Source organism: Spea bombifrons, chromosome 7 (genome assembly GCF_027358695.1).
Source record: "Spea bombifrons isolate aSpeBom1 chromosome 7, aSpeBom1.2.pri, whole genome shotgun sequence".
Taxonomy (NCBI): domain Eukaryota; kingdom Metazoa; phylum Chordata; class Amphibia; order Anura; family Pelobatidae; genus Spea; species Spea bombifrons.
In genome coordinates, this window is record NC_071093.1 from 33,322,882 (window position 1) to 33,339,656 (window position 16,775).

Genomic DNA, 16,775 nt, shown 5'->3' on the forward strand with positions numbered 1-16,775 from the left:
GGTATTCAGTCATGTATTCAGAGGTCCCAAGTTTGGAAAATGGTCTTCAAGGACATTTGTAGGGGCCCAGAAGCCAGAAAGACTCATTCTCTTACACTCACTATTACTCACACTCTGTCACACCCTCTCTCACACTAAGTCTCTCTCATGCTCTCAAGCTTTCTCGCTCACTCTCAAGCTTTCTCTCAATGTCTCCCTACCTTCTCCGCCAACTGATTCTGTGTTTCTGTCTCATTTCCGGCAACTCTGCTTCTTCTCTTGCTTCTTCTTGTTCTGTTGGTTCTGTCTTCTTTCCCTTGTCTTCTTTGTTTGCTTCTCCCTGGTATTAGCTACATTATCCAAGTACGTCCGCAAAAAAGGTGTTCCGTGGACAGCCTCAGTCTGTTTGCTAAAGTACTCCAAGAGGTCAGAATATTGCAGACGATGAGGGGGGAACCAAGCCTGGTTAATGGAGCTAAAACCAGGGAGAAGCAGACGAAGAGAGAAGACAGAAAAAAAAGAAGACAGAAGAAAAGGGCAGAAGAGGCAAGAGAAGAAGCTGAGCTGTGAGAAAGAAGACAGGGACACAAAAGCGGTCAGCAGAGAAGGTAGGGAGACATTGAGAGAAAGCGTGAAAGAAAGAGTTAATGATAGTTCAGGGATATTCTTGCATGTTAGGGAGGCGGGGGAAACAACCGTATTTGTGGGAGACTTCCGGAATTTTTGGGAGACTTGGGACCTCTGTGTATTTGACATATGTATATCTAGAGCCAATGAGCTTCTGCAGTTACTTTAAAGATACCCATACAAGACAATGTGGAACTTTCTCTCTCAGCCAGTAAGCACCAACAGGTAGCACCCATCTTTCTTTTTTTAGGAATTCCAGTTCTATCATCTAGAAAGCCAGAAGAGCAAGATACTTAAAATAAAAAAGGAATTGTACATAACTCTGAACAGGATGGCCACAACTCTGCTGACTGGTGATTTTTCCACCATGTATCAGGAAATCAATGAGCAGTGTGAGCATTACAGACTCTTGCAGCAAGGGCAGACAGGACAGAGCTGTCCTTCGCAGGTCTAAGGAAGGTGCTTTTATTTTATAATGAAAATAACCAGTCCCACATAAGTTAACTATATGCTAACAATGGTCTTCTAGGCATAGCCTAGTTCTGCAATCACAAGAGATGTTAGGGAAAAGGAGACAAGATAACGTAAGTCACATGTATGAGCACATGGAATGCCCTGAAGCTAGACAGAAGAAACAAGGTAGATCTATAGGCCATGTGGCAAATAATGAAGTGTGTTGTAAAAGGGACATAGCTGGTATGGAAGCAGAGGAAGAATAGAAGCAAGCGAGGCCTTGGTTTAGCGACACTAAACTACAATGATCTTATGGAAAACATGCAAGGCTCCAAAAATAGATAAAAATGAAATATTTTATGCACACTGGATGGCTTTTGGCTTGTTGTATAGAATATTATTCCAGCAGAAATAATGGAATATAAAGAGCAAGGGAGAATTACTAAGGATTATGTACATTATGTATGTAAACTGTAATTCTAGTAGACCCAGCATACCTCGGAAATACAATTCAAATAAATGAGTTCACCTTTCTGTGGCCTATTTGTACTTGAACTGAATCAGTTTAGACGTATGAAAAATATTAAATAAGGAGACAGAAGGGGTTTAATTCAGTGACCCGTTTAAAATCTAGTCTTACTGAAAATGAAGATAAAAAAGATATTCAGAAGTCGGCAAGTCAACTCCCATGGCCAAAATCATAAAAACCATTGCTTTGATTGGCCAAAATGTAGTACTAAATCCTCACAATTATTCTTTGTAACTGGAAGGGCTGGAAACTTTTAGTCCAAAGATAGGGGCTGTCACATATAGATAGATGGCTCAGCACACTTACATACCCAGACACTTACACACCCACTCTGACACTTACATACCCAGACACTAATATACCCACGCAGACACACTACCAAACCAAGACATGCACTCAAGCTGGTATTTTTTCCTCCATACTCAATTTTTATTCAGAAATTTGGGTACCGTGCAAAATCCTAATCTCAAATTCTATGACCCAAATACAGTACATATCTGGGAACTCTCTGGGTTTAACTAAGAATCTCCTGTTGAAGCTCGGCTCCTCCAGGTCTCTGGGTTAGTTCTGTCTTTGCAAGGAAGGAACATGTAGCCGTGCCCTCTCCTCTCCTGCTTACTCCTTACCCATTTTCTCCCTGAACCTCACCTAGATTCCATCCCACAAACAGCACTCTGGGACTAGCCCCACCCCCACGTGAAGAAGAAAGCTCCAGGTAGCCTGCCCTGGGAAGTGCCCAGGTACGCCAATATCGCAGTGCTAAGGGATCTGGGTCCATAGTTGCAGGGGCCAGTTTCACCTCTAGCACATTAATGCAATCTCAGCTGAGAGGATGTCTCCATATGGTCCATGACCATATACATTATATAGTGATGGTCATTTAGGATGAAAACAATTTTCAAGTTCATCAAGGTCAGCCATGCTGATGATCTAGAAGAAGGCAAAATAAAAAGCTCACATTGCAGTGATTTTTAATTGTGCCTCAAAAAAGGGTAACAGAAATCGTTCCTGACTCCAAAATTGCAATCTAATTTCTCACTGGATCAACAAGCTATAAGTATTCTTGTCATTATAGCCAATTATATCTCTGTATATTGTTTGGCTAGAAAAAAAATCACATAGCCCATATATCTGTTTGGGGCCTTAAGCAGCTGCTTAATCTGTGGATATTGTAGCAGCACCTCTAAGTGTGAAATAACTATTTAATATTATATTTGTATAGTCTTTACTATCGCCTGTAATACAAAGTATAAAAAAAATAACACGAAAAATGTTCTTTTTTTTCCTGGGGAAGGTTTTGCGCATAAACACAAGAGACCTTCACCCAAACCCAGCATCTTTTCATCTGTTCTCTGTTTCAGGGTTGTTTTGCTGCATGAGTATAAAACATAGAGGGAACGCAATCTTTTTACAAAGATGTGCTATTCCTGGATATATAACGAGACACAGAATGTATACTATATTCATAATATCGTGTGCAAGCTCCTTATTAATACATGCTAAATAATGTAGGCATACATATTATACTGAATATGCATGATTCATGTAATAAATAAACTCCAACAAAAAGAATGATGATGATGATCAACCTTTCAACCTGAAAGGCTAAGGGCGACGAAGACTTGTGCAGCGTAACTATATTGTTAATGAGCTAATAAAAAAGAAAAATAAAGGTCCCTTCCCTGCCGTGTATCTCTGTTCTAGTCCAGAATAAGTTAATATGGGGTAATAACAAGATCCTCATCAAACAACTAAAATGTTTGACACCTTTATCATGGCAGTAACTCGTATCAACCTGTGCACTTAGCAAATGTGGCTCCGAGAAAAACACAGCCATAAATACAAATACCGTCTGAAGTCTTCAACAGCTGGTTTATCTCTTCTCCATTGTAACTTCCGCATACCTAGCGCTAATTACACTCACAATATGCTTATAGATATTAAAATCGAGTTTACCTTCTAGAGATAGATACTGATGGTAGACAGATAGATAGATAGATAGATAGATAGATAGATAGATAGATAGATAGGTAGGTAGGTAGGTAGATAGATAGATAGATAGATAGATAGATAGATAGATAGATAGATAGATAGATAGATAGATAGATAGATAGATAGATAGATAGATAGATAGATAGATAGATAGTGAGGTAGATAGATAGTGGTGATAGATAGATAGATAGATAGATAGATAGATAGATAGATAGATAGATAGATAGATAGATAGATAGATAGATAGATAGATAGATAGATAGATAGATAGATAGATAGATAGATAGATAGATAGTGGTGGTAGATAGATAGATAGATAGATAGATAGATAGATAGATAGATAGATAGATAGATAGATAGATAGATAGATAGTGAGGTAGATAGATAGTGGTGATAGATAGATAGATAGATAGATAGATAGATAGATAGATAGATAGATAGATAGATAGTGTTGTAGATAGATAGATAGATAGATAGATAGATAGATAGATAGATAGATAGATAGATAGTGAAATAGATATATATAGATATGCATATTTGTGAGCTCATGTGATTCACTCAGCAGATCAATAAATTGAGATAAAGTACAGTAAAGTGCAACTATCCAGTGGCCATTCCATTAAATAGATGTTTTTTTTTACCAACTGGCATAATTCAATTTCCAATATCAGTTACAACAAACAATATTCCTTCTATGTGTTCCAATACATCATCAAAATCCAAAACATACCACCACCTCTCACTTCTCTTGTGAAACGCGTGTTTCAGTATGACATCAGATGTGGTTTGTAATTCCCTCGTATAACGTGGCACAAAGCTGTTTGATAATAAATAAAATAATTTTGATTGTTTTAAATCCCCCAAACTCTTGGGTTTTAAGATGTATTTGTGTGTTTCTAACACTTTATCTTTAGATGTAATATTAAACTACAACTTCAGTTTCCTTTTAGCATGTTATGCATCGCAAAAACAGAACCTGATTAAAATATATCTCAATAGTAAGGTCTTTTATTTTACTTTTTGCTTCCTAGGTAATGACCATATCAAATTGAATAATACACCCCCTACTTCGTGTAGTGTTAGAATAAAGAAACCCCTACATAATCTATTAAGTATAATGCAAGTCATTAGGGATCACAGAACTCCAAGATGAATTACAATGCAGTTATTACATGTAACGTAAGAAGTGACTCATTTGTGTACTATTGTTATGTTCCTTGACACGTGCTTTTACAACATCACAACTGTTGCCTGAAATGTATCTTTTCTCTGACAAAATTCACCTAACCTAATAGAAACGAACATAACAAAAATAATGGTGTGAGTGGACAGAGCTCCATTATGCCATATTCATCAGCTTCTACAGCACCACTGATGTATCAGTTAATTACACATGAATATTTATAAAGCTAGGGAGGATTGGCAATGTTAATGGATGTGGCTCAGAAAAAAACCAAATAAATACAAATCAAACAAGCATAGCCCCAATGCATAGGTACAGGAAGGAAATGCATAAAACAAAAAAAAAGGGTCACGGAAAGGATCAAGTCATTGTGTAAATGCTGCCAAGATCCCTGGTTCCCCTAGACCACCTGGTGGCTACATGTGGTACTACAAGTGAAAAAAACAACAAAAGCTTCAGGTGGTGACTCAAACCTGTAAATGCTAGCAAATGCCTATCGTTCCTTGTATAAAAATCCACAAGATACAATTACCTCTGATAGGGCGAGGTGTGTTGTAAATGCCTGTCTTTTCTTGTTAAGGTGTCAGGCGGCACTTTTTTAAACTTACCCATTCCATTTTCGTATGCACTGTATTAATGCATGCTTAATGTGTCCTGTATGAGATGAAAGAAAATATCTGCCAAAGGCAGATACAACCCACCAAACTGGTATTTAAAAACTGATGTGGGTGACCTTAAGCATAATTTGTGTGACAGACTACATTATAGCATATTTGCAGTAAATTGGTCAAGAACTTCTCATAAAGTTTTTTTTTTTTTTTCTTTTACTAACCTTCTAGCGATTAATCACAGTTACAAAAAAGAAAGTTCACATCAATATTTAATAAACGCAGAACATTTCAAAGGTCTTACTATTATATTATTAGGATGAAAAATTACAGATAAACTCGCTCTGTTAAAACATGCTTCATGGATTACTTTTTCTTCTAAATAAACTCCTAGCATTCTGTCTGCTCCGCACTGTCTACGTGAATGTCAGTTCTGGGTGAAACACACTACAGCGCCTGTCTTTTTGGTAATTTAATTACAAAAGTGAAATGATTTCTTCATAAAGCAGGAACAGGCTCATGCGCAGCTGATGAATTACAAATCCTATGATCTTCCCCCAACCTTAAAGGTACTGAAATTCACTCCCTGTCATGTTTAGTTGACCTAAATGTGCTTGAATGGCTACTTCACGGTGTAACGGCAAGACATATAGCACTTCTAACGGGAACGCACCAGACCTGCAGACTGGATTTCCAGCCATCGACATACACTAGGCTAGAGCAGATCTGGCTAGGTAGAAGCCCTTCTGCTCCATTATTGGTGGCTTTTAGTGCACCCCTTGGATAACATTGTGACTGGGGACATCACAGAATCTCTCTCGTAATGGGCCAATTTACACATATAGACATAGAACTTGACAGCAGATAAGAACCATTTGGGCCATCTGGTCTGGCCAAGTTTTCCTACTGTAAAGACTCAGACCTTGGTGTTGGATTTAGGATAGACACCTGCCTATCTCATGCACGCTTGCACGCTTGCCACTTTTGCTGGCCCTTCCACTTATCTATCACCCTCTCAGTAAAGAAAAACTCCATTACATTTAGCCTCTTGTTCTAACACCTCTCCTTTAAAATAAAATTCTTGTATTTTTGTTAAATCCCTTTATGTATTTAATGTTTCTATCATATCTTCTCTCTTTTCGCTCCTTCAGGCTATATATATTGAGATCCTTAGTCTTTCCTGATATTTTTTATTCTGCAAACCATTTTAGTAGCTCTTCTATGAACTCTCTCCAGCACACTACCTCTAGGTGAGGTCTAACCAGAGATCTGTAAAGTGGCAGAACAACACTCTCTTCTAATGCTTCTAGCTTTATAACCCAGCACCCTAATTGATTTTTCTAACATTTTATTGTATTGCCTGCCTAATAAAAAGCTCAGGAATAATTCTTCCCAAGTCCTTCTCTTCTGTTGTAGCTGACACCCTTGAACTATATTTTGCCTTTGAATTTTTATGTCCAAAGTGCATTATTTTAAATTTATCTACACTATAGACTTATGGGCCTAACTTGCACAGCCTCCATAATATCTTGTACCTCGACCCGTGTGTCCTTCTGATTCAGAGCGCTGGCATATGATGTCATGTCCCAGTGCTCAGCAAAGAATACACGCAGTGCGACGAAGGTTACAAGTAGATCCTGAGAGGCGACTGTGTCCTAAATCTGCGTTTAGAATTCATTTTCTATTTCTGTCCTTTGGAAGGACCACCGTGCAAAAATTGGAGGTTCATCACTCTAGGCCTATAAGAATTCAGCCTTTCAAAACGTCCACATATGGATATTCAATACATTGAGATGTAGTCTGTGGCTTTCTCCCATAGCCATAAAGGGGTTAGGTGCAAGTGACTTACCTTAAATTCTTCCAGAATTTTGTAATTTTTCCCATGATATTCACAAAAGTTTTTTACTTCTTTGCACTCCGGACAGCATCCATTGTGTTCCACTTTAGTGCATTTGGGGTGAATTTTGGGGCACTCTGGCTGGTCACAAACAGGTCCATCCACCGTACAAATGCAAGGACAGTTAGAGTGCCCCGGAAAAAATCTCTCCCCTAGTTTGTACACAAAACCACTGTCATCCACACAACCTTTACCCCTGTAGTCATCAAAGATCAAGTTGTCATTACTGGAGGCCTGTTCTCCTTCATCTGCAGGGTAATCTTCCTGGTTGATGGAAGCAGAGGATGCTGAAGCTGTGATTGCCAAGAGAATCATGGATGCTGCAGATATATGTAGAGCCATCCCCCAATGTCAGACTTAATGCGTGCCACTCCTCTAGGAACTGTATCCAGTTGCGGCCATGTGGGCTAGAAACAAGGGAAAAGGGCATGTTAATGTACAAATATGAAGTATTAAGGAAAAAACGAAATAACGGGGAAAGATAATTAAAGTCCTTTATCATTTGAGTTAAACGTGCTATTCAACCTACTCTGTTGAATGTCTAAACCCTCCCTATAAACAATTCCTAACATTTTGCCTATTTTTTGTGTTAAAATGTGGAGAACTTAATTATCATGTGACACAAATGTCGACAATGATAGGTTGTTTAATGGTATAAAACCTTCAGAGGAAATAACAAAGATCCGCAACTGCTTAAGGTTTTTTTTCGATATAGCATTACACAACATTTTATTTATAGAATAGCAGTGGATTCAGTAGCTTTATTACAATACCTGGGAACTCTCCATGTTTCGCCTGGAGACTCCAGGAGAAGTGCTGCCCTGGTTCTCCGGGTAGACACCCGAATCCTCCAGGTCGCAGGAGAGGGGTCCTGACGCCCCGCTACCCACCTATTTCCCTCTCAGATTGGGGTGTTTCCTGCGAGGTCAGCAGGAAATGCCCACTGACGTCAACGGGTAGTCCTGGTCGCATCCTGCAAGGGGAGGCTCCGAGTAACGGGAGCCTAAAAGTTCCCAGGTATGCTTATTACAATGGGTAAGAGTGAAAATTCACAATAACTTTGAAATTGAGAATATACAAAATGGACAAAAACATTAATGCACACTAAGACATACTGATACAACATGAGAAGAAGGCCTTGCTCTTGGTATCTTGAAATCTAATGCGAGGTTACTATGCTGTGGATTAAGTGGAATATCACCTCTTGTGGAATTATGCTGTCAATCACAGTGCTACTTTTTGAAGGTATAAAATCATGTATGGTTTTAAACCACTTAATGTCCGAAGAGGTGGGACCTCCATCTCAAACCTCTTCCACCCAAGCAGAACGTCATATTGACCTAAAATAAATTATGGGCAGTGTTATCTTACTGTATACTGATTCCATTTCATTAAGGTTATGTAAGTATAGGACTGTATGTTTTAGGGTAATACACAATCTATGTGCTTAAGTGTATAAACACTGTCTCTTTAACGTGGCACGGTAAAACTGAGTGTAATCCAACATATTTCATTGAATTAGCCTCCTTTGCCTAAACATACTTCTTACTTAATTTTATGCGTCCAGCAACTCCCAGATACATTCACTTACTTATTAATGTATTTGTTCTACAGGCTTTCTAAATTTGTACCTACTGTACTATTATGTAGCATTATGAATAAGAAAGTCATTTTACCATTGCGTATTCATTATTAATGTGATTAATTATTGAGTGTGTTCCAAGCTTTCCTTAATAGCGTAAGAGAATTGGTATTTAAGCCTCGTAGCCTCTTTTGGCTGTTACAGAAAAGTAAATAGCTGTGGTTGATTGGATGGGGATAACGCTAAACCACTTACAAAAATACCATCCACCCGGTCAATCGGAAGGTCTGTACTGTTTGCTTAATCAGAAGCTCCGGATGGGTTATTAAGGGCTGTTAGGTCTGTTGCTCCTCAGACCTTATCAGTTAAGGAGGTTTTGGAGTGAAGATAAATAAGTCCATCTTTAGCTTGGTGATTAATAGTAGATGACACTGGGTTGTCTTTGACCACTTCACCTAACCACATCTGCTCCATCTTCAATTTGCCAAGTCCATTTTCACACTTTATAAGTCGACATAGGGTTTTAAAACTGTTTCATAGTTCTGCAGGTAATATTGATGATTTATACATTTGAGATCGCACCTAAAAATTCTTTCAGCAAGAAAGATTGAATCACTGAGCTCTCGCCCTACAGCCATGCATTTTTACAAGCGAATATGATCATAATTACTTTTCCATTTTATTTTTAAGGTGCTTTGTATGTTATTGTTGATCCGAATCTATCTATACTATTCCTATAGGACTCTTGGGAGGTAGAAACATACTATAATTGGCAATGTCTTGGCAACGTCAAATGCAATATTAGAAGATGTCGCCACAATGCACTGAAATAAGTCCCCTCAGCAAAGTCAATTACAGCTGACAGATAAGCAGAAACAGCACTGTGCTAATGAAGATGCCCTACCTTGAGCGGTCACACTTTCAAGTTGACCTTTCATCTGCTTTCATCTGGAGTTTCAAGCTTCTCTTTGTATACTACGGGGGAAACTGGAAGTCTGCACTGCTGTTAGAAGATTGCCCCAGGCTATCTGGACCCTGAGCTCCCACTGCCTGTATGGCCTCTGTACTTGCCACTGTTCACACCTCTTGCATGCGAAGACCTCGGGCTAAACTCACTGTAGGAGCAGAATGGGCTTAACTGTCAGAATGGCTAGACTAGTACTGTGCTGATATGTACTGCAATCCTACTGGAAACCTTCAACATGCAACGTGATTGCTGGGCTTCTCAAACCTTGGTAATATTGAGAAGACAAATACTTTGTCCCACATCGTGATACTATTCCCTTTTACTATTATAGGATGATGGGAAATTCCCTTCCATCAGGAAAAGAAAAATCATATGAGTATTTGAGAGTGTCTGATCAGAAAATCATTTGGTGTTTTTTTATTTTTAAAAACACTTTGAAAACTAAAATCATTGGATGATTGAAGCCCAAATGTTGCATGCTTTGATGGCAAATGCCAACTTTTATGAGAATACGGAGCCCAGTGGGCAGGCAAGGAAAATTTTCCTGCTGGGTGATGGATTGAGTTCTTTAATATCCGGTATTAAAAATTAAACACTAGTGAGAACGAGCAGAGGAGAGAGATGATCACTAATTGAGGATAGGAATAAAGAATGTTTTTTTTTACAATGAGTTGGAAAAGGGGTACATATGAAGAACAATTAATTTTCTTTTATATGATTTTTAGATCCTTTTCTTGTATATGATTTGAGATCCTTACAAGCAGATCTATGAATTGATGCAATACAGCACTAATACTAAATCAGATGCAAATCTCAAAACACACAATCCAAAGGCTTATATGAAAAGTGATCTACAGTAGATGCTGTTGTGAATTAAATTTACAAAATTTTGAGCAAAAAAATTAAGATTACGGATACAAAACTAGTGTGAAGCCCTAGTAATGTCACGCATGTATATATATATATATACACATATATATATATATATATATATATATATATATATATATATATATATTTACATGTATATGCATATCGCATATAATGCAGTTGGTGAAATCATTCTGATAATTTCCATTCTGATCAGACTTTTTTTTTACAAATCCTTTAGGTCTTTCTGATTAATTATTTGTGGTGTGTGATGAATCTTACGGGTCTGTGATAATAAAATTAGATTATTTTCATTTTAACAACCACATTTTTTTTCCTATATCCCACAATGTTTTACTTAATGGCTTTACAAATACCCCAGATGCTGTTGGTGTTGCACATGCTGATCTAAACCTTGGGTACCAAAAAGGGTTAAGAAGGCAAGCACTTTCACTAGCCTGTAACACTGTAGTATGTGGCTCTCACTGCTAGCAGCTTGATGCTCAGATTAACCATCTCAGTATCAGCATTCACTGCCTATGATGAGTGATAAAGCTGATTGTGATAGAACATTAAGATCTGGGATTAATGAAGAGAAATGTGAAAGAACTCCAGTTGAGCTCAAGGAATCACAATATAGAAATTGTGTTTGATTCAGTAGGATGTGTGCATAGCATGCAGCTGAGACACACATCTCCCTGTGTCAGAAAGAGGAGCACTACTCTGACACTGCAGTTTTGTCTGAGCCCCCAGATAGAGAGGGGACTGTGCATTCTACACAAGCCTGAAAGACATTAAAGCTGTTTTGTTAAGTGATTTGTAAGGTGTTCCTGCAGTAGGGTCTGCAGAGCATAGTCTCACACAGATGGAGAAAGAAGTACTAGTTAGTTATAGAGGTACATGCTAACAGGTTATTATTTTATTAGTTGTTATGACCAGTGCCCCTGCCAAACAGGAGAAAAAATAACCTTAAAGTTATATTGTATGTAGAAGGAAAGAAAAACACAGTGAAAGAACAGAACATGGTGCAGAACATCTGTTTCTATCTATCTCTGTCTATATGCATACTAACAGCAGTACATGGATGTATGAGTACAGACAAATACTTAGGCAAATATGCTTTATAGAAATTGGCATTGTGGAAACATGCAATACAATATACATTTACCTATTAAGATTTCATCTTCTAGGGTTAGCAGAGGGAACTTCACACCAGTGGATGAGAGTCTGTTAGCCCATCCTACGTGCTCAACGAAGCCACATTTATGTAGAGAAAAAGTGTCTCATCCTTCTAGTTTCCCAGCCATAGAGCACACAGCAGATGCCTCTCTAGTAACCAAAGCAGTCCCCAGGATTCCCAACAAAACCCCAGTAGGGCTACAGGCATAAACGGACACCCCAAGAGCATGGGTGCACTGAGATGAATCCGCACTTGTGTAGCAGCTTCATGGTGACCTTCCCCTTGCTTTGAAGTCCCAGTTGCAGTATATCCCAGCTAGATCTTCCCCAGCCAGTAGCTGCTGATTAATGGGCTCCTGTGCTAAGAGTTAAAGAGCACAAACAGCACTCACACAGCCAGGAGCAGCTCCTTCAGCACAGCAATATGTTGCTTCAGCAGCAGCTTACAGCCACCAAGGTAGCCCTGAGCAGGGAGGAACATCAACAGAGAGGCTTAACTTTTTGCTTAATTCTTCTGTATGTGTTGATCCTGAAGCATGGGAGTCAAAAGCACAGAGCCAACACATGTCTTCATTGTCACCCAGGAGGAATTATTACCAAAGCAAATCTATGGATGGGGTAGATGAGGGGTAAAGTGTCTTCAGCATCATGCTTAGGCTACCAAGCATTTCTCTTTAACTCCGTTGGACCATCAGCCGCACTCCGTACACAGCAGCACTTCGCCACCATGCACAATTTCGTGACCAAATCAGGATGAAGAGCAGCAGCGGGTCCACGGCTTCAGCGCATTGATGGGAATCCAGCACCATGGACAGAGGAGCAGAGCTGGAGAGCAGAGCCCTACACGGGAGCAGCAGCCTTCAGCACCCAATGCCTTCAGCACCCCGCACCGACACACAGCAGCATGCAGGCAATGGTCAGCAGCAGCAGCCCATAGAGAGACAAGCAAAAGCAGAGCAATGCTCAGCAGCAGCTCACAGACAGGCAAGAGCAGAGCCCTGCTCAGCAGCAAACCATAGAAAGACACGCACCAGCAGAGCACTGCTCAGCACCCTTGGCAGACACAGCAGAGCGGGCTTGCCATTCCCTACAATGAGCACACAGCAGCATCCTAAACTCAAGGCAGATTGGCACTGAAATGCATATTAGAGGAGATTGGAAAGTACAACACAGCCCCCAGGAGGTAGATTTGGGCAGTTATTTCTCCCCACCCCTTCCCCTTTAACCCACTGGTTGCCATCTAAGAACATTTTGTTAGTATATACATAACCACAGAAGCAATGGAGGTAAAATATGAGTTTTGTAGATTTTTTTGTGTCCTGTATCATTGCCCTATAAATATTTTCTCTCATGTTTTTATAAATTGTAATGCTAAAAGTGTAAAATTTACTCCCGCTACCCAACACGTTCCTAACCTGGTTAGAGATGGGTTAGGTGAGTAAAGTTATGTGTTAATATGTATAATATATTCAGTTGTGCTTGTACCAGATTCACTGCTGATTCCATTACCACTGCATTATCATATTTTATGATGACGTATCTGCGAAATAAATGTAATGTACACATATTTTATTCTTTCCGAACATATACCGGTATGTTTTCCAGCTACCCTAGAGCACCAAGCTGCTAGGTTCAGAAACATTTAGAAGAGTCATTATATCCTTAATTTTGAGCTGAAATTGAATGTCTCTGTCATCTTGATATAGATTATTGCTGATGTATGAATTATACTAGCAAGTCATTTATCTATTGCAAAAAGATTTTAATCTGATAGCTACTTCAGAGAATTGGTACATATTGCAGAAAGGAGCAGATATAGCACCCATGTTAACAATTGGTAATATATCCGGCACCATATATCTGTCTGTAAAATGAATTTTTATAAAACATCTCTACTTAGATAATACCAATGAAAGTATGTATTAAAATATTACTAGACCCATTTTATTACTAACTAAAAGACGCCAGTGTATGCAAGAAGAGCCTGGAGGGAGATGTGTGTCGTGGATTAAAGAAGTGAAAAAGAGTATGAGAAAGAAATGAGTAGACTTAGCTTGTAAACATAAAATCAACACACTATGGTTAACAACCATTAACAAAATGTTTTATTAAATGCTTGAAATGCTTCATTCCGTGTTCTGATTTTATATCCATCACCATAGTTCTCTATTCCAATTTTAAAGGCAATAGTTAAACAGTGATGGTCTTCTAGGTCCAAAGCCGCACAGTTCCATCAGATCCACCAGAGATTAGGTAGTCGCCTTTGTGGTTAAAGAGGACACATTGAGCAGCTTCTTCGTGGCCTTCTATGCTGGCCAGTTGCCCAGACGTTAGAGCCAGTATTTTGACTGTCCCATCATTGCTGGCCATGGATACCAACTGACCTGCAAAAGAGAGAAGAGCAGAAAGGTGAGATACTCCCTGAAGGTGATGTTGAGAATATTGATTTGACTGCTAGTGATGTGCGCTGAATTAATGTCTTTATTGAAAATAACTTCAATCCAAGCGTGATAAATCAATATAAATGAGACGGACTGCCTATGCCAGAAAGTAAACTAATAAATTCCAACCACAGACATCCTGTGGCTATTTATTGGGATTAACCATTTGGATTTTCTAAAAAAACAAACAAAACAAAAATTTTTCCATTGCAAGTTACTAGGTTTCAGGTAACATTTAAAATGAGCAAATGATAACAAGTTTAGCAATAAATGTATTGAACTTGTTGTTTCTGTGTAAAGCACACAATCTTTAGCACAGGTGTTAACCGTCAGATAATTACAGTATACAAGTACTTTTCTTCAAAGGGATTAACAAGGCTGAGTATTCCCTGATAATGGGTTATTTTATTTATTCATTTTATGTATGGAATTAACTCATTTTCTTTATCATAGTAAATCGTTAAACACAAAGGATTACATCCCATTGGCCAGAAAGCTTGGTTATCACATGTGGCTTGGGTACCTCATTGCTTTGGATGATATTTTTACATTTTTTACACACTCAGAGAAAGTGTTCTGAAAAATTGTTGGGGTTGAGAGGATGCAAAGGTAACACAATGAACATATCTATGGACCACAGCATCAACCGTAGCGCGTTCTGGGTGGGAGAAACCTGGTAATTTAAAGAAAACTCTGCGCTCTTATGCAAGCATTCCAGTTTAACCAAGAGTGCATCTAACCCATAAGGGAATTTTTTACAGGACCAGTAAGTAGATGCCATTACGTGGATACATTTTTTTTATATTACTGGTATTATAGAAAATACTGGAGAAAATGTTGTCAGAAAAAGTCACAAATTATAACCCTTCCGCCTTTCAGTTAGACATGCTAGTATTCCTGTAGGATTGTACCTCATTAATATGGATGCATTCGAAAAACAGACAAATTGAAATGTAATTATATTCTGCAAGAATATCAATCAAATCATGTTGTCTTTAAAGACCTCCTTACACAAGCACAAAGACAGAGCAGTAGGAGACAGCATATTGTTATTAGCTTAACATGATAACATCAGTAACAGTCATGCACAGCCCTGCATGCTATTGTGATACGACAGCGTCTTGTAATCAAAGTTTTCTTCTAAAATACAAGGCTAGGGTCCAGCTGATTTTGACTCAATCAGCTGACAACTTTCCATTACTGAATGTTGTCTTATTATCACCAATTGGCGACCTTATGAAAACATATAGAAGATTTTTCCTGTGTAGTAAACTTTTTGGAAGGTTAAGGAGGGGGGGCTAATAAAGTTAATGAGAATGTACACCAAATGGTTTGTTCCATATGTCCCCGGTTTGCAGCTTTATCAAGACTGTGGTTTTCAATCTCAGCTTGCAGTCAATTGTCCTTCAGGTCCATCAGACCACGGAGATGTCAGGATTGTTTTGTTTGAGTTAGCACAGAGATGGAATGGAAAAAAAGCAACAAAGAGCACACCTGTATTATTGTAATCACTTTACAGATACAACAGTTTGAAGACAATACATAGCGTTAAATACATTAGAACATTACATCCAGGCATTGTCTTCTACTGTGTACATCTGTAAAAGTACACTGATTGAGTGTCATCTGAGCCACAAAGCGCATTAGGTGGTTGCCTGTTTTGTCCGTATCACCTCATTGTTAATACATTATTATACCTTCTCTGGATTTTTTCTATGTCTTGTTGAGTAGAAAACAAAGCCCTACAGAACAGTCTTCAAGATACGCCAGTTTTTTGCCATTGAGATGATGTCAAGTTCTAAGCTATACACGCACACTATATGGACAAAAGTATTGAGACACATGGCCATTACACCAACAGGGACTTTAATATGTAGTTGGTCCCTTTTTGCAGCTATAACAGCTTCCACTCTTCTGGGAAGGCTTTTCACAGGATGTTGGAGAGTTTCAGTGGGGATTTTCACTCATTCACCCAGTGGAGCATTTGTGAGGTCAGGCACTGATGTTGGACGAGAAGGCCTGGGTAGCAATCTCTTTTCCAGTTCATCTCAAAGGTGTTAGATGGAGTTGAGCTCAGGGCTTTGTGAGGCTCAGTCACGTTCTTCCACACCAAACTCATCTAACCATGTATTTGTGGACTTTGCTTTGTGCACTGGGGCATGTTGGAATAGAAGAGGGATTTCTCTAAACTGTTCCCACAATGTTGGAAGCATAGCATTGTCCAAAATGTCTTGGTGTGCTGAAGGGGATATGTCCCAATACATTTTTCCATATAGTGTATGTCAAAAGGTAGAAAAAATATCAGGTAAATAGCTATGCAAGCAGAGAACCAATATATTCACTACTTAGAATGGAGTAGGCTCCATGTCTAATCAATTGACTACTGGGCAGTTATGTGTAGGAAACGTGTTCCTGAGTGTATTTGGTCTGTAAAAGGTGGCAAATACTACACTTGTCTGAAAATGGAG

The 16,775-nt window shown here is 38.8% G+C and overlaps 2 protein-coding genes across 4 annotated transcripts in view; both read right to left on the reverse strand.

The window, feature by feature from the left end:
• Positions 1-12,305, reverse strand: part of VWC2L (von Willebrand factor C domain containing 2 like) — a 50,040-nt gene extending 37,735 nt beyond the window's left edge. For both annotated transcript variants that reach the window (XM_053471062.1, XM_053471061.1), the window contains exons 1-2: positions 11,856-12,305; positions 7,221-7,675 (exon numbers count right to left, since the gene is read on the reverse strand). In XM_053471062.1, coding sequence (XP_053327037.1) covers positions 7,221-7,610 — 390 coding nt within the window. In that variant the 5' untranslated portion in view covers positions 7,611-7,675; positions 11,856-12,305. The remainder of the gene's footprint in view (positions 1-7,220; positions 7,676-11,855) is intronic.
• A 1,643-nt stretch (positions 12,306-13,948) lies between these two features.
• The window catches only part of SPAG16 (sperm associated antigen 16), a 290,439-nt gene continuing 287,612 nt past the window's right edge, over positions 13,949-16,775 (reverse strand). For both annotated transcript variants that reach the window (XM_053470842.1, XM_053470840.1), the window contains exon 16: positions 13,949-14,250. In XM_053470842.1, coding sequence (XP_053326817.1) covers positions 14,075-14,250 — 176 coding nt within the window. In that variant the 3' untranslated portion in view covers positions 13,949-14,074. The remainder of the gene's footprint in view (positions 14,251-16,775) is intronic.